The sequence below is a fragment of the Anolis sagrei genome, chromosome 3 (assembly GCF_037176765.1).
Source record: "Anolis sagrei isolate rAnoSag1 chromosome 3, rAnoSag1.mat, whole genome shotgun sequence".
NCBI lineage: Eukaryota > Metazoa > Chordata > Lepidosauria > Squamata > Dactyloidae > Anolis > Anolis sagrei.
Window position 1 is genome coordinate 216,273,788 of NC_090023.1, and position 18,711 is coordinate 216,292,498.

Consider the following 18,711-nt stretch of genomic DNA (forward strand, 5'->3'; position numbering starts at 1 on the left):
TCTAATGGTTTCCATGGGAAAGTAGGGATTCAAACCCTGGTCACCAGAGTTGTAGGCCAGCTCTCAAACCACTACCACATGGTAGCCCCTACCTATATCAAGTAACATTTGTAATCTGCAAAAGAGCATGTGGGAGGTACAGAAAACATCTGGGGAAAACTTCTCTGGGCAAATGAAGCCAAATTGACCTTTTTGACCTTTTGCCTACTCCCCATAAGCAAAACACCGGTAATTGTTTTCATCAAGCATGTACTAGTATGGTATCCCTTGCTAATGAACGAGAAAGTTTATTTCTAGTAGTTGTATGTATGGATTAACTATAGTATAGGGTGGGGCATATTGTTATAACATCAGTCTAATGCAAAATTGTAATCTCAATTGTTTAACCATACTGCTGTCAGAATTTATTTATAGTGACTTGTTACTTTCAGGATATGTCATATGAATTGTGCGTATCAACTACCTCCTCCATTTAACCCTTGCAAATATGTGTCGGACAAAAAGGAATAAATAAATAAATCATCAATTTATACGAGAAATGTCCTTGACAGAGAGAACAGAGTTCTATTTCCTATGTAGTGCCACCCAAAACATACAGTGTGTAGATGTTTTCTCAATTGCTTGTTGAAAATAATAATAATTTTCCCCTTTCCCCTCCTGTCTTGTTCATAGAATTCATCTGACAAAGAAGATTGTAACAATGATGAACCCCCAAGGAAGATCATTCCTGAGAAGAATGCACTCAGGCAGGTATGCCGTTGATTCATCTCTACTGAATTCCTCTCCTCACTCCTCTGCTTGAAACATGTGTTTCTCTTTAGCTTATTTTTAAAAATACAAACTATATAGAGACATTATCCATTCCAGTAATTCCAACCCGTTTTACTGAAAAGCATTCTTGGAGGCAGTGTCTTTCCAGAGTCACATGGGAGCTTCCCTCTAGATCAGGCCTGCACAACCTGCAGCTTTCCAGGTGATTTAGACTTCGCCTCCTGGAATTCCTGACCATTTGACATGCTGGCTAGGGGTTCTGAAGGTTTGGTGTCCCAAACCTCTGGAGGGCCACCCGTTTGTGGTTGTGCAGGCTTGCTCTAGATCAGTGTTTCCCAAACTCTGGTCTTCTGGGTGCTCTTAGACTCCCAGATCATTGTGTATGGAAGCTGAAGCTTCTGAGATTTGAAGTTCCAACGTCTCGAAGACTAGAGTTTGGGAACCCTGCTCTATATCTTATTTCAGTAAAGCTTTGAAGGAAGACTTGATGATTAGCCAGGCAAGGATGTTTTTTCCATTCCAGATCCACCTGGTCATTTTACATTCAAAATAGATGTTCATATCTTCTACATTCTGCTTCACCTCTTGTGTAGTAGTGAGGTTGTAATATCTTTAGGCAAAGGTTCAATAAACATGTCTTAATTCTTATTTATTGTGTGATCGTATTAATTTGAACTAAACAAATGCTCAGATATGTTCCTGACCCCACTGAAGTCTCAGACAAGAACAAAGAGAAAGTCTCCCTTTAACACTTTACAAGATATTTCATTAAGAAATAGGAGTACTCAGAAGAAATAGTTGTAGTCCTTTTATGAAGAAAAAAACATACATTTTTGAACTATGTAGATTGTATAAAGTCTTCATTTTAAAGAAAGAAAAGAGAGGTGGTCCATCCCTTAGTCACGTCTCATATGGATTGTTGCAATGCACTCTACGTGGGGCTGCCTATGAAGATGGTCCGGAAGCTACAATTAGTGCAAAGATCTGCAGCTACACTGCTGAACGGGGCGGATTGTAGGGAACATACTACCCCCCACTTAAAGCAGCTTCATGGTTTTCTGATCTGCTTCTTGGGCCAATTCAAAGTGCAGGTCATTACCTATAAAAGCCTACACAGATCGGGTCCTGCCTATTTATGTGACTGCATCTCTCCTTATGAACCTGCTTGGGCTTTAAGATCACACTCTTATAACTTTCAGGAAGGAGTTGAAAACCTGGCTATTTAACTGGCTTTTGATAATGGCTAAGGGTATCAACTACTTTATCAGACAGGACTTCAAATGGATATTAGAACGAGAACTTATAATGCTGGATACCCTGACATAGGAATTGGCTGGTTTTAAACAGTGTGTACACACACACACTACTTTTAGAGGGCTAAATAGTCTATTAAATTGTTTGTTTATTCATGTTTACACTGTTGTGCTATTTTGTTTTTATTAATTGATTTGTGATTATTCTCTCTGTTATATTATTTACTTCATTTGTTTGCTTTTCTATAAGCCGCCCCAAGTCCCTTCGGGGAGAGGGGCAGGGTATAAATTAAGTTTAATAATAATAATATAAAGGTATATTTTCTTCTAGCCAAATGCTGGCTTTTGTGGTGACTCAAAACTCTAATGGTGTGCAGTATTTTGTAACTGACAGTACCGAGATCAATTCAGCTTTGCATTTCCAAAGCAGAGCTGTTATACGAGGTACATTTAAGTATGTTACATTTCATGAAGACCAATACCAGTGTCTGTTATCCTCCATCTGCCAGAGGTTTAGAAAAATAAATATGGGTAGGCGTAATCAGTTACTTCTCATAGAAAATGGGTGATGGTGGTGGTATAAAAACAGCATGGTGGTGAGAGGTATGATTGTGTGTTAGTGGGTATGTGAAGTCTTGTAGAACCATTACAAGGGAACAAAGTTTTTGGCAACAACGTTTAAGCTAACAAACGAATGTTCTCACTGCTAAGTTATAAATTAATTTTAATAGGCTGATCCAGATGGTCCATTTGGAAAATGGATAGCTTGATCTGTTGAAAATTAAACTAAATTTATCTCTCTCATACTTCAAACTGAAGCTAGTGTGAAAGGAGTGCCCATTAAGTCCAGTGAATACAGATGGACCAGCAGGTCACACATGGGACTAATTTGATTCATTTAAAAAATAAATGTGTAAATTATTGAATAAGATTCCTGGTATGAGTCCTGCTTTGTGCATGTGTGCAGCTTTTTTTTCTAGAAAGACTCTCAAATGCTTCAGTGCCTTTTTAACCTGTGTGTTTCCATTTTAAATGCAACATTCTTGCCAAAACCTGTAATTAGTTTTCAGTACCCATCATTTAGCGTTGGATCAGAATGGTAGATTGATTAGGTCGGGCATTTGTTATTTTAAGGGCTTCCTTTCCATTGAAAAGTTGGGGCTTCTCATCCGAAGGAGGGGAAGAAAGAGTACTCTAGCCTTTGGAAACCAATGAGGGGGAAGCTCTCCAGGGATCTTTGCGCCTTTTGGCTGTGGGGTTTGTTAAACAGAGCCATGAATGCAGATTTGTAAATTTATTGCCGTGCCATCTGGGTTTTCCTTTTCTCTTTGCAGGAACCATATTATTGTTGGCTTGTTTCTGTCTATTGTGGTGGTCACTCCCCAGGAGTTTGCCCTCCTTCTCCAAAGGAAAGTGATGAATAGCAAGGGTCAGTAAGCATAGGTCACAGGGCAGCTGTCCAGGGCTGCCCTGAACTTGATTACCCTACTGTCTTAATAAAAAGATTGACACAATGCAAGTTGTTTAAAGAAAGCTTACCTCCTTTGCTCAAATGGGGTAATAATGAAGTGCCTTTTTGCTGTCAGGACTTGCTCTGTGGGGCAAATAGGAGGAGTCTCTATGGAGAGGAAATTGTGTCAGGGGTGCATATGGGGAAGTGCTGATAACAGTAGAATTGCAATGACGTGCATTGTGGGTTTTTTAAAAAAAAAATTGCTAGAGCTTCCATATGAAATGAAAGTGTAACAATCATCATTGTCTCCCTGTCACCGTGAAGCTTTTGTCTTCATCTTCCTTCCAACATCAATACTTTCATGAATTCACTAGTGCAAACATTGCAGTCTTATGGGTAAAATGTCAAGAATTTTAAAGGGCTTAAAGGCTTTTGCCATTTTGTTAGGTTGTATAATTTTACAGGCATAACCAACCATAGGATGCTTACAAGTAGACATAATAAGGCTGAGGCAGAGTAAAAGATGCATCACTTCATAACTTACTGTAGAATGGGGTATGAGTAATGGGAAGGATATTGGAATAGAACCCAAATAGTTTATCAAATATTTAATACTTGTTAGGAAAAATTAGAAGTGCTCATAAATTATGTGTGCCCTTTCTGGTTAATATTTTTAAAAACCTTTGTTTTATTTCTCTTCTAACTAAGCAGAAATTGGAGCACAATTATGGAGCATAGATTTGAGGCTTTATTATTTGAAATATTTGCGACTTCTCAGCAGAGACGTAGTTTCGTAGTTTGAGAACCTGTTGGGCCTCCCTCAACCTTTAATGTTGGTCCTGGCTGTCAGATGTGCTGCTTTTCAGTGTTCCCCTGCACCAGAGTGAATTGCCAACATTATCTATTCTCCTGACCTTTTGTTTCCATGTCCACTTAAAGCCCAGTGAACGTGGATAGTAATAAATAAAGCTCTGAACAGGATTCTCAACTCTTTGAAAACAGCATGCTGCCATCTCTCGAGTTATATTTCTTTAAGTGTTTACGTGTATGCTGAACCCTTTTCTCTTGTGTGGTTGGAACCCTGGGGCCTCAGAGCCATGAGAGAGGCCAAGGAACTAACAAAGTGACTGTCCCCTTGTTAGTGTGTCCCTTTCTTTAAACAAAAACAAGAAAAAACCCATCTGGCTGTAGGGCATTGCATTTTCCTCCTCCATGCACTTCTATAGATGAAGAGTTTCACCTGCAGTGAGGGTTTACATTGATTAGCGAGGGTGTAGTAATTCAACTCCGACCATCCACTTCAGTGATACTTTGCAGTCTTTAAAGGTGCTGACCCATTGAGTTAAACTGTCAAGAGGAGGATAAAAAAGGAGCTCCGTCCTAGGAGGTAACAGCTGCCAGGTTTTCAACACCTTGTGCACTGCTGGAGAAATGTCAACTATTGTCAATGGGAAGAAAAATGACTGACTTGGATGCCACCTTCCCTTTTAATGACTAGCCTTATAAAATGAAGGATTTAAACCTCTGAAAATCAGCACGCAAAGGCAGGCTGTCATTGGCAGGAAGAAAATTGAGACACTTTTAAATAGGTTTTAGAGATACATCCATGGGGGGAGATAGAGACAGCCCAGCAGGTTAGGGTGCCCTTTGAATTATGGAGCATAGATATAAACATTTCAGCATCTGAACACAACAAACATTGGCTTATCTGCTTTATTTGGTATTTTTTTAAAAGCAGGGAAGAGAGCAAGATTCATAAGCCAGTGAACTGAGAGAAAACATACTGTATTTCTGCTCTTTGGAGGACAATTTGTTTTCACGCTGCTACCAGATGGCTAAATACCATGACATTTCTCTTTTGTTTGGGGTTGTGTGTGTGAGTGTGTTTTTAAGGTTGTTTTCAGTTTTTGTTTTACAAGCAATTCAATTCTCCTTGCTTTTGTCAATATTGCCTCACTGAATAACCTCCTAGGGTGGGAATGGATGGAGGAAAGAACAGTACAGAAAATGGCACTACCCTTTTCTTTTCCATTTGATAGAAAAAATAAATAAGGAAGGACAAACAAAACGGCAAGATAATGAAGTCTCAAAAATGAGCTGAGTATTTCCTTTCTCCCATTCCCATTTTGTTTTTAGGTTAGTCATTTTAATTGTACTGAGTAATTAGAAGGTACATACAGCCAAGGGAGTATTGTTATGGAAATTGCTCAGGAAAACCCATTCTCCATCTACTATTGCCATGTGTTGAGACAATTCTTCCCTCTAGCGGCAAAATTAGGGACTCTTGCCTCCACAGTAGGCAAGGTGTAATTGCAATGTGACAAACTGAGCTTTGGGGATGTTTTTGTAAATGTTCCTGATTTTGGCTTAGTCTGTATTTTGTCATAGTGACTTCCTGCAGAGAAGTTTCTCCTCCCCAAGTGTTTTGAGCTATGAGAGCTAGAAATGTAGCCTTAAATTTAGTAATACTGATCACAGTGGGTTCTGGGTAATGCCTTGCAGCTTGATTTAATTTCCATCCTCCTTTTAAAATTACCTATTTATTTTTTAAAGCTTTTAAAATTGCTTGTATTATTTAATACTTTTAGAAGAAGCACCTTTTAGAAGGAAATGTTCCTTCCTTCCTTCCTTCTTTCAAAAAGTACTCTGTGTGAACGACCTTAAGGGTAATTAATGGAGGTCTCCTAAGGCCCCATAAGTGAGATGAAAGCTATCTTTCTGAATCTGCAGGAGTGATTTGTTTATATAACTTCCCACTTCCACTGAATTCTTCAGAGTCTAATAACTATTTTCGTACCACTTGGCAATTGGTGCTTTGGTACAAAAGCCCTTGTTTGAACAATGAAAAAAAGAGTTTAATAATCTTGTCTCTGGAAATGACTTGGCGGCAGACTGTGCAGTGGATTTTGTGGTGGTTTTACAATATTTCTCTGATAAATCATGTAATTATTGACGAGTGGGGGAAGAAGTCTTATTGAACACTTAGGTCCCTGCACCCATTAAAAAGTGATGTTGTCTTCAGAAACGGGGATCTTTTGGATGAATGGTGGAAGAAATGGCTTTTTCAATAGTCCACATGATTGCAAAAGAAAAAAGAAAAGAAAAAAGAAAGCTGTTTTATAAGGAAAGCTTGGAAAACTTCTCAAGAGATTCAGTGAATGTTAGGGTTTCTTCACCATGGCATTAGTATATTGTAGCATAGGTTGCCTTGGCCATTGTGGGGTGATAGTCTGAGATCCCCTGTTTGTCACATTCTTTTCTTACGTTTTTAGATACGTATTCAAACATATAATGTGTCGGTCCTTTAGATATTTTAAAGTCAGAATCAGCAAACCCTTGATAATGATGCATTATATGATTTCTAAAAAATAATTTCATGGTAGTTTTCTCTGACTAGAGGAAAAATATTGACTAAACACATTAAGAGTGTATATTGACTAAACACATTATTGACTAAACACATTAAGAGTGTGTAACATTGAGTCCCCTTCGGGGTGAGAAGGGCAGCATATAAATGCCATAAATAAATAAATAAATAAATAAATACTGAACATTCACGGTGATTTTAAAATGTGCAATTTTGTAATCCTTTTGAAATTTTAGTTTTTTTCTTTTTCAGTGCACCCCAGTCTAACCGCAAATTAGAACAGTTTGTTCAAATTTTGCAAATTGTGTAAGACTTTCTCAGGGAATGGATTCGGCATTTTTATCCCTTGGTGCTTCTCCGTGCAGTCCTGCTCCTGACATGATTTGAAGTGCCTGCATGTTTGTAGGCTTTCTTTTCCATTAGTGTGTGTTTTGCTATAGGCTGCTTAACACCCATCTCAAACAGCTTTTGCAAGGTTAAAGGAATGCGGCTTGGTAACAAGTTTGTGTCATTTTAAATATATACCTTCCAGTAAATAAGGAGGAGCCTAGCAATCAATCCCTTTTAGTGTGTTATATGTTTCACCTGACAACTAAACCCTCTATTGATTAGCCATTACTTTGTTAGATAATCCTGTGTCATTGGAGCCACTGTAAAAATTAAACTCTTTAAAATGCTTTACCCTAGCAGTCGTGTGGAAATTGAAAACTTGTTCAGAATTATAGTCAGCTTTCACCAAAAGGGTAGTTTTCAACAAACTGGTTTATGCTTGCATTCTTTATATGCAGTATAAAACTGTATTAAAGCACTCCAACGCAAAGCTATCTGCCTCTGGCACAGAATCAGGCTGCCATTTCAAACATTGCTTCCTGTGGCTTGGAAATGGCCTCTCGAGTTGACTGGGAAAGAGATGCTTGGACCGAATTGGGAATCTTTTATTAGCCAGTACGTGTTAATCCCACAAAGGCAAAACGATGGTAAAATCTGAAACTTTTTTGTGTACTTAAGGCTCTACTGTTAGGAGTTTTTGATCAATAATACATTTTAATCAGTTAGAAGTTATATCAGATTAACTGGGCAGCAGTTTTGATCAAATCTTTTTTTTTTTTTAAAAAAAAGAAGTTATCAAGGTGATGCTACTTTCAGAGAAATATTCTCCCAACTGTATCACACACATTCCACCCCTAACCTTAGCTTCTCTCTTTAAATCGTACCTGAGACAACAACTGTGGGTATTATCACAGTATTATCTACAAAGCACATGAGAGTTTTTTCATCACAAACATTTCTTATTTAGATTTCAGCGTTAATTCTTTAATTCTATGTTTTTGGTTAACTCACATTTCTAAAATTGAATGACAGTGCTGCTATCATTTTTTTTCTTCTGGAAGAGGCTACAAGGAAAACATCTTGTTTATAAACTATTTCACTCACAATGCTAAAAGAAAATATTCTACAACTCCCAATTTTCATTTTTAATGTATTTTGATCTCCCCTTGTATTTTTGAGTTTTCATTTGTGGTCCTTCATGCCTCTAGCTACTACTGCTGGATAAATTATTCTCAAGGAGCTTGAAGAATTCCTTCTTTGATATAGGATGGCACATGGATGAGAAAGGCTTAAGAAAATGTTCTACCTTCTAAGCATGGGCTTTTGCACTGAAATATAGTTTATATGTGTATTCCCTACTTTAATTCTAAAAGCTATGTGTCAAGCAAACTATTTATATAAGACAATGTACACTGTCTCATATAATTGTCGTTGCTCATGTTTTTCCATTTCTCAGTTCTTTTTATGAGAATACATGCTTTACGTATACTTGGTATCATGGAGGATTAACAGAAACAAAACAATTGTATTTGTTTTACTAATGTTCTACTAAAGTTGTTAGTGTCTTCTGTTTTTATTTTGTGTGTGTTTGTTGGTTTGGTTTGCTCCTCATAAATTGGCAAAAACAAACAAGTTACTCATTCTTCAGGTGTTCCTTATAGAGCAGAACCTTATATATTTATTTTAACATAACAAAAGCAAAATTTCGAAAAGCACTGTATATTCCATTTTTAAAAAAGCTGTACTTTTATTATATCAAACACAATATTTTTATGCCAAGCCAAAATCTACATAATGCATTTTATGTTCCTAAAGTACCAAAGTGACCTCCAATTTGTAAGGGGTGATTACGTTGCATTTTCCTTTTATTTATTTTTTCTGAAAACATCTGGGGTTTGTAAAAAAATGAAATCCCCTTCCCCCAATTACTTCTAAATTTCTGGAAATTTTTCATCTAGCAATAGTAGCAACAGATGGTTCCAAGTGGAAAGGAAAAACTCCATCACAGTTTCTATTTCCACAAGCAGCATGTTAGCTTCTTTGTTTCTGATGTTCAGTGGACAGGTTCAAATGATTTTGTTCACTGTTACTGCTGCATACTTTCGATTTTGGGGGGGTTTTTTTGTTTGTTTTTTTGTTTTTTTGCTTCTCTGTAAAGCACTTCTGAACATTTTTGGATGTGAAAAGAAGCATCCAGTTTTAGTAAATTACAATACTATATATCATCCAAAGAACATAAAGGGCTATCTCATGCTCTTTATGCTTCTTGTCCTGACCATTAACATCATATAAATATTATTTTGTGTCTTGTTCTGCTCCCCATAATTCTGGAACACTTCAGTCAATAAAGTACAATTCCTCTGGATGATGGTGGGACATTTCTCTGTTATATATAGGAAGGTTTGTGCATAGGGAGGATGATCTTTATCACCAACATCTTTCAAACAAAGAGTTGCGTCAAGGCGTATCTTTCCACCAGCAGTGGAATGGTCCCTTGCCATGTGTCTCCAACATTGTTTGGAGAAGAGAGTTTTATGCCAAGAGTAATTTGGATAAGCAGCAGAAGAAGAGGAGATCTTGTTGTGCAAGCAGACCTGTCCAAAGTACCCAATCTTGTGGTCAAGTCTTTTCCTCCTTCCATTTTGTTCTCCATCTTCTGTCCATCTCCAATCAACCAACAGCTTATTAAACTACAGGGTACTAGATAAATCCAAATTAGCTATTTGAGGCAGTGATGTTCTTCTCTTCCCCCTCTTTTTAAAATTAAAATTTATTTTCTATTTCTTTTTCTGGCTTTATAGATATTAAAGATTAAAGTCCTTAGAGAGTGACATGTCTATTACATACAGTATGCATCCCTTATCCACAGGGAATGTGTAAAAATTGTTGGTAATAGTAATCCCTATTTCTGACCATACTTGGGCCAGAAGTAAACCTTAGAATCACACTGGAGGGCCTGAAGTGACCCGCAAACACTTCTAGGGGAGAGGGGAGAGTTTTTGGAGCATGGGTAAGTGAAAGTGTGGATATTGAATCCATGAATAAGAGGGTCATACTGCACTAAACAGTATGATGGACTGTGAAATGCATTGTTTCATTTTCTGTTTGCAATCAATGCAGGAATGTAGTTAGTTGCACTGTATACATGCAAAACCTAAGATCTTTTATCCAAAACCACTTTTTCCCACTCTTCACAGACCTATAACAGCTGTGCCAGACTCTGCATAAACCAGGAAGCAGTATGTTTAGGAAGCACCACTATGAAAACTGAAAACTGTGTGGCCAAAGTAAGTAAAGCAATGACTACCACTGTTGTGTTAGGTCAGTGAGCTACAAGTTCTGTGTAGACTGTACAGGCATTCTTGCATTTTAAAAATATTGTTTCTGAACATATCTGATCCAAAATAGCCCTAGAACCGCTAGAATCTTATGGAACCTTTGCTATAACTGTTAATAAATGACCAGTCTGCTTTATGTGCATCCTAAGAATTAATACTGTTTTTCCCTCATTTCCCTAGTTTAAAAGACCAATTCTGTTTCTTAAAATGAAATTCTAGACCCAATTGATGGAATATATACTGAATATATATTCCTAGGTCTGGCATATATACACACACACACACACACACGGTCTGGCTTAGCCATTTTTCCTTCAATTCCTAATTTGTTTCTTTTTATACACTCTTGTTTAAAAGAAATTGACCATACTTGCTTTCATTACAGAGAACTATTTGAGTAAAGGTATCATGACAGTGGGAGCCCCCGGTGGTGCAGCAAGGTCGAATCTGGGGAGAGACGGATGAGCTCCCTCTATAACTCCAGTTCCTCATGCGGGGACATTAGAGAAACCTCCCACAGGGATGATAAAAACATCAAATCATCCGGGCGTCCCCTGGGGAACGTCCTTGCAGACGGCCAATTCTCTCACACCAGAAGCGACTTGCAGTTTCTCAAGTCACTCCTGACACACACACACACACACAAAGTGGGGACAACATGCCATTTCACCTCCTAAATCTGCATTTCACCTTCTCTCTTCTGGCACTGAAATGTGCTAAAACTATGAGCATGTGATACCCTTCTCTTGTATGAAAGTCACACTGTAGGAACCCAGAGATTCCCATACTCAATGGAGGCCTTTGAGAGCGGGCCATAGAAACACTGCTGAAGAAGCCTCTGGTTTTAAACACATGCTAAGGGATTGCAAATTGGGAATGTTCCATTTTATATTGCCACATCAAAAGAAGCATTCTCGGTGAAATGTGCATCCTGCCTTAGCTTTCCCTGCAACTAAATATAACTCCTATAAAACAAGAACTGCGTCTGAGGGATTGTGAATGACTGGAAAACATTCCAGCTACAACACAGTGTGTATAAAAAGGGCATGTTTAGCCTTGCTTAAGCTTCATGTTTCCATTGGAAGGAAGTTCAGGATAGCCCTGCAGGACAGATCAGAGGATACAGCCATCTGTTAGCAAAACCAGCTGGTGCTTTCGCAGCATCTTCCCCCGCCTCTTCTCACCCCAACAGGATGGAAGATAGGAAAATTCGCACCTTCTTCTTAATCCCCCTCCCTTAGAATTTCCTCTTGTAATCCCTGTTTTCCAGAATATGCCTGATAAATCTATAGATATGTCATAGCCAAATTGTCTTTCTGAGACATACATTGGAATTTTAAATATATCTTGGTGATAGAGGATAATGCTGTTTAGCTTTTTTCAACCTTTCAGTCAAACTGCCCATTGCACAGAACTGGTCTCCGTAAGATGTCATTCTAAAATTCCCAAGTATAATGGTCTATTTAAGTCTAGTGCCAGGGTGTGAACAGCCTGGGCAATTGCCCATTGTTCATAGCTCTGTAGGAAGCTGGTTCAATCCAAGTCAATAAACTCTCCCTAAAGTGAGATGAATGCCTTTGCATGAATTTCATCATGTGAAAATAAAATTGTGCTGGAGGGCCAGGCTGTTCAGAGCCACAACTGCATAAGACTGTGCCTGCCCCTGTGTGCTATTGCCAGTGTGCAATTCAGTAGCTAGGAGCTGCAGTGAGTTCAGAACACATATTACAGCTTAGACTGTAGCTAAGTGGTTGAATGGGTATGTAAACCAGAATTGGTGTCTCCACTTCAGTTGGGCTACAGCTGCATCAAGTTGACCCCAGGTGTCATTTGTCCCAATTCAGTTTCTTCATTATCACAGAACTGTTATAATGTAGTGAACAAAATATGGTTAGAATTTGGGCTCATAGCATTGGTGAGAATAGAGCCATCTTTTCCCCCCTGATGCTTCAGAGAACATAGATTCATGACTGGATCTTCTCATAGTATAAGGGACATCTAGCTGATAGTATGAAGTACAATTTTGCATAATTTTATACAGGTTGAGCATCCCATAGCCAAATCTGAAATACTCCAAAATTGACTGGAATAGAGTTTTGTTTTGTTTTTTGTTTTTTTGCTTTCTGATAGTTTCATGCACAATAGCTTTCTGTTTTCTGCAAATTATTAACGTACTGTGTATAAAATGACCATAACATATATATAAGGAACATATGACACAAATAAATTTTGTTTTTAGACTTGGTCCCATCTCCATGTTATTTCAAAATTTGCAAAACAAATCCAAAATATTAGTCCCAAGCATTTTGGATAAGAGAAGCTCAACCTGTCCTAGAGTATTTTAAAACTGGTATATTGTCTTTCTTACATTTTGTACAAGTAGTGCTTTTTTCTTATTATTTTCCAAGTGTTCAGCCCTGTTTTGTTTTTTCTTTTAAAATTCCCATTTGAGCTCTTGGTTTGCAGTTCACATCCTGAGATTATATAAAAAAAATAGCTTGGTAAGATTTTCCCATCACATAGCTCTTCCAGTGAGAAAATTTTATTTTGTTCAGAGCTCATTGGTTTGACCAGAACTTCCATGTGGCTTTCATGAAGGCATGAGGGAGATACACTTACAAAATGTAGTTTGCAGCACCTTTAATTAAAGGTGTGCCCTTAAAATGGCTGCCCACAAAAATTAGAACTCTCTTAATTTCCCCTGGGATCTTGATAAACATCTATGAGAAGAAAGCCAGAGACAAAAAAATTAGATAATGAATCCTGGTCTCAGATAAAAGACATGTTCCTTCCAAGCACTGCTTCTCTAGGGTATCTATTCTTGTCTACATGGTTTGCATATTTATCGGCCAGTGGGTTTGTTTCTTTGGTGGAGGAATTGCACTTTTCTAGGAATTCGATATATCTCCCGACAGTGTATGTAACAGAACTATGTCACCAACTCAAACCCTTTCTGTTTTGATATTAGAGTTCATTTGTTTATGCAGATACCAGTCGTGAAGCAGGAAGTAATGTTCATACAGGCTAGATGTTTCACAGGTGAAATGTATTTTGCTTTGTAAACTCACTGTATGTAAATTGAAAGTTTAAGCCCTTATGGGGCTTCCCTTTGTATAGATGGAGTTAATTTTTTTTATAACCCTGAACAACGCGGTGCCTTTCAATGAAATGTAAATGTAAAACTGCCTTAAATATTACATTTTCATAAACAGAGTTACTGAATGTGAGACGCCCTTTTTGTGACAAACGTCTAATGATCTAAAAGAAGAACTGAAATCCCTATATTTGATAATAATCTGTAAACACAAATCCACTAAATCTTATGAAAGAGGCATAAAACCACAAATGAGTTTTAATCTGATTTCTAACAATAAGACACATTTGTCAATTCAGAAGTTTTTCCACCTGGCAGGAATATTAACATTTTGACTACCTTTAGATATAAATACTGAACTTAAATTGGCAAAGCATCTGAGTCAGACCTATATATCCTGGTGTTTTAGGACAACTTTATTTATTTCTCGTGTCAGGGCAGCCAGTCAATTATATTACATTTCTAACAGAACAAAGCAAACAAACAGACATAATACAAAATGTCTGAGTTTGGTAGTTGATTAAATGTCCTTTGACCAGTATCTGGCCACTTGGAGTGCTTCTGGTGTTGCTGCAAGAAGGTCCTCCATTGTGCATGTGGCTGGGCTCAGGTTGCATTGCAGCAGGTGGCCAGTGGTTTGCTCCTCTCCGCACTCGCATGTCAAGGATTCCACTTTGTAGCCCCATTTCTTAAGGTTGGCTCTGCATCTTGTGGTGCCAGAACACAGTCTGTTCAGTGTCTTCCAAGTTGCCCAGTCCTCTGTGTGCCCAGGGGGGAGTTTCTCATTTGGTATCAGCCATTGGTTGAGGTTCTGGGTTTGAGCCTGCCACTTTTGGACTCTCGCTTGTTGAGGTGTTCCAGCAAGTGTCTCTGTAGATCTTAGAAAACTATGTCTGGATTTAAGTCGTTGACGTGCTGGCTGATACCCAAACAACTTAGGACAACTGAGAACGCATTTCAGGCTATAGACTCATCTGACTTTTTAAAAGGGGTTTTTGGCTGATCTTTTGATTGAATGTTAATTATCTAAGTCGTTTTTAAATTTTATTTTAAAATTGTACTTACGTACTTAGCACCTTGCGAAAATATGTTGAGATATCCTTTCCAGGTTTAGTTCTACCATTGCAGATAGGCAGCCTCACCTAAGACATCCTCATGCTGGAGGTCAAAAGCAAATGTGGTGTTTTTAATGAGGCTTATTGAAACTGGTCAAATGAGCAGCTGTTCTCTCCTTTTGTAAATTTAGGTCCTCAGACTGTATATTGGTGATTGCTTGAACTGAACTGTCTAGTTAAAATGGTGTAGTTTTTTTTTTTTAAATGTTAGTAATATCTTAAAGATGCAGAACACCTCCAAAGGTATGGAAGGAATAGGATCCTGAGGTTAGTAGATGTTTTCCTCTCCATATTAACCGAGTCATGAGTGGACTGAATTCTCTTTAGCACTGAATGGAATCAGGGAGGCCACCACTCAACCTCATTGCGATTTGAGAAGTCCTTCTTTGTTCCAGTTGTACTCAGTTCTTATTGTAAAATGAGGAACTGGTGTCTTGTTCTTTTTCATACCTTGTGTGTATTCTATCCAGAAATCTTCAAAGCATATCCAACAGGCTTTAAATATATGGCTGTGTGTCAGAATTTCAATATGCAGCAGAGCATACATGAGAAGGTGATGTGAATTTCAAAACTCAGCAAATATTATTGTGGTTCTAGGTTCTTGGGAGTTTGTTGTTGACAATTGCTGTTAAGTTGACTCTGATGTACGGCAAGCCTATGACTGAGGGACCTCAAAGTCACCCTATGATCAACAGCCTTTGTCAGATCTTGGAGACTTGGGGCTGTGGCTTCTTTGATTAAGTTTATCTGATTATAATGCAGTTTTCCTCTATTCCTTTTTATGTTTTAATTTCTTTAAAACTTTAAAAAGTTACTTTAATGTAAAAAAGAATCAAGAAAAAATGTAGACTAGAAACAAAAAATGCAAAAAAACAAAAACAAAAAAGTAGATGATCTCTGATCCTCTTGTCCTACATTTACTTCCATTGGTTCAGCATTATATTTTGTGCCCACTTCATCATGCATTCTTTAACTTGCTCATCTACCATTTAACCATTTCAATTACATCTTATACATTTTAATAATTAAATGTACATCATTAGCACATAATTGCAACTCAAATTCTAATTCATTCATTTCAAAACCAAATAATTGCTTGCCTTGCTTACATTTCTCCATTAACTGTAAATAAACAACTGCAAACCAAAATCTTCTGCAATCAGTTGTTTTCTTGTTTTAATTCTATATTCTCCTTGTACATTTTCCAGGACATCTTGATTAGTTTTCCATTTCTTCTTGCCTTGTGTCTCTTTTCTATAAAATTCTTCTTACGCAGATGCCCACATTGGCATCTTTGGGTATAAATTTAATATATATTCTCCCGTATTCATAGTAGAGTACGTCTAACAGAACGATTTTTAAAATCCACATTCACTTTCACCTTGTCATGCCACATGTAACTATGCCAACTATATCTTAAATCATGTCCTTCCAGTGCCAACATCTTAGTATTATTCAACAAAACCTAGTCTTTTGTCCAAAATACAGCAAATAGCAAAGTAAAATTTCAGATTAAGTACATCTAGTCCACCACATTCTTTTGTGTCTTGTAATACCATGTAACACCTTAAATTTAATTCTTGGCTTCTTTCCTTGCCATACAAATTTTGATATATCCTTTTACCATTGTTTAAACGGTTTATCTGTCACTATTGAAGGTATTACTTGAAAAAGAAACAAAATCCTTGGCAATACTTACATTTTTATCACAGAGAGTTTGCCCAATAATGATAATTGTAACTTATCTCACTGTAGTAAGTCTTTTAAAATATCTCTCCATAAAATTATTCATTTTTTTTAACAGTAGACCATTTTTATTTGTCAAAGTGACACCAAGATACTTCACCTTTTTATCTATTTTAAAATCTGTTTTATCTGACAATTTTCCTGATCTTTCATATCTATATTTTTAGTTAAAACTTTTGTTTTCTCGTTATTGATTTTAAATTGTGCTAAAGTTCCAAAATCTTTCTACTTTCTCATCAAAACTTCTATTCCATTCAATGGGTTTTCTAAAGTAATGCTCGCAATTTATAATTTTCGGAGTTTCGGATTAGCTGTCTTCACCTGACAGCTTTTACAACCATACATTGAAAGTGAAGATACAGTGCCTTGCATAGTATTCAATAATACATCTTTGAAGTTCAGGATTTTTCTCTGTTCCCCACATACTTGCCCTTCCAAGTCCTAGTCTTCTCTCTGGGAGTTCCCATAGAGATTGTCTTGCTCTCTACTGACCCCACTAGTATCATCTGCCGCTCTACCTTTCTGAGTCTTGTACAGCAGGTATTTTGGCCAGGATCATGTCTGATCTGCAGTGATGGTGAACAAACTGCTAATGCTGCTTTCCAGAAATTATTGCATTACTGTCTTGGCGATGCTATACTTTGCTCAGAATTGTTTTTTTGAATTGTGGAATTAGAATCCAGTCTCCCCCATACAGTAGTAACAGGAATGGCAGTAAATAAAGTGTGACTTTGATGAGAGTACACATTTGTTACATGGAAGTAGAGGTCATTAAGAATGAAGGATTCCTTACTGTTCACCCTGTTCTGCCTACGTAACATATAATTAAAATACTCAAACCATTGGGCTTTTCAGCTTCTTTGGAGAAGTTGAAATTTGGACATGAAGCAACATTTTAATTTGGAATAGTTTGCTTCTCTGTCTCCCCTCCCATCTTCTTGCTACCACCTCACTTGTCAGAGTTATTTGCAAAGGGATTGTGGCAAGAATGTGCAAGTCCCCCCTCCCTACACCCTCTCCACATTCTCCAGATTTTGATAGAAGAGTTGTTTTATTTATTTCCAAAATTATATCCGCAGGAAACAAGCCGTTTAAATTCAGATTATGCTGAATCAAAATGGTGCTGGTATGAGAAGCAACGTGCTGTTTTATGAGCATGGAGTCCCTTTTCTCATAACTGATTGATAGTAAATATTTTCCTGAAGAGTTATTGCCAGCCATGAACAGTGCAACTGTTTCACTGGGTTGTTTTTTCCATAGTACTTGCTGTACCAGCCATTGTCTGTAATTAAGATCTACAATTCACAATGCAGACGTTTGCACTTCCTCTGGGTCTGAGCTATTTATAAGGTATTTCAGCTGTTCAGAGTTTATTTTGAATGTTAAACTAAGTGTTAACAGGCATTTTTAATCTCTGATATGCATGCATTTTCTATCATTTTCCTTAATTTTAGTACTTTTCTATCTTGGAAGCTATTTTGAATGTTTATATTAGTTAAATAAGGATATGGCTTTTCAGCAATCTCTAATAACTCTACAAAGTATTGCATTCTCCATAAGCCAGACTTCAACCAGGACTTCTTAAATGCTCCACCAAATTAAACTCACTCTTGACAATAATGTTTGTACTGAATTAATGGATGGGAAAGCATATTGGGATCACAAATCCGTAGAAGCCAGAAGTCTTAGAAACCCCCACCTTAGCCAACTCCCATGACTTTTATCTGTGAGCTACTTGATAGGACATTTCTGGTCCTTCAGTGAAGGTAAAAATTTACCTAGTCTCAAGTTTAACACTGTACTAGTTACAGTTTTATGGCATATGCTTGGAAACCGGCATAATGGAAAAGGTGATTTTTATGCATACGTGAGTGATATTGTATATTTGTAGTCTCCTGAACAGATAATTGATCATTTAACTTGAAAATCTAGCTTTAATTTGTAACTCAACAGCAGAATCACTGAATAATAGCATGTGACTATATATTTTTTATTCTTTCTCATTTGTGAAGTGGGAAGAATAATAGTGCACTTCATGAGATAGTGATTAAAATTCACTTACTGGTTGTAGTGCAATCAAGATGACATAAGAGTGATCTTTTTGGATAGTAACCCAATGTGCTGGAGTAGCACCATAAGACTTTGTTCTTTGAGAGGAGCCTTTTGGGATTGAAATCCCTCCAAAACTTACTGGCTGTTTTAACTTAAGTTGAGAGTGAATTTACATTGGTCTAGGTCAGCACA

The 18,711-nt window shown here is 37.3% G+C and overlaps 1 protein-coding gene across 8 annotated transcripts in view; it reads left to right on the forward strand.

Annotated features, from left to right (window-relative positions):
* Window positions 1-18,711, forward strand: part of BTRC (beta-transducin repeat containing E3 ubiquitin protein ligase) — a 139,716-nt gene that overhangs the window by 61,925 nt on the left and 59,080 nt on the right. For 6 of the 8 annotated variants that reach the window (XM_060768267.2, XM_060768268.2, XM_060768270.2 and 3 more), the window contains 2 exons: window positions 673-750; window positions 10,372-10,461. In XM_060768267.2, coding sequence (XP_060624250.2) covers window positions 673-750; window positions 10,372-10,461 — 168 coding nt within the window. Of the gene's footprint in view, window positions 1-672; window positions 751-10,371; window positions 10,462-18,711 lie in introns of those variants that run through there. The other 2 variants (XM_060768273.2, XM_060768269.2) reach the window with 2 other exon arrangements.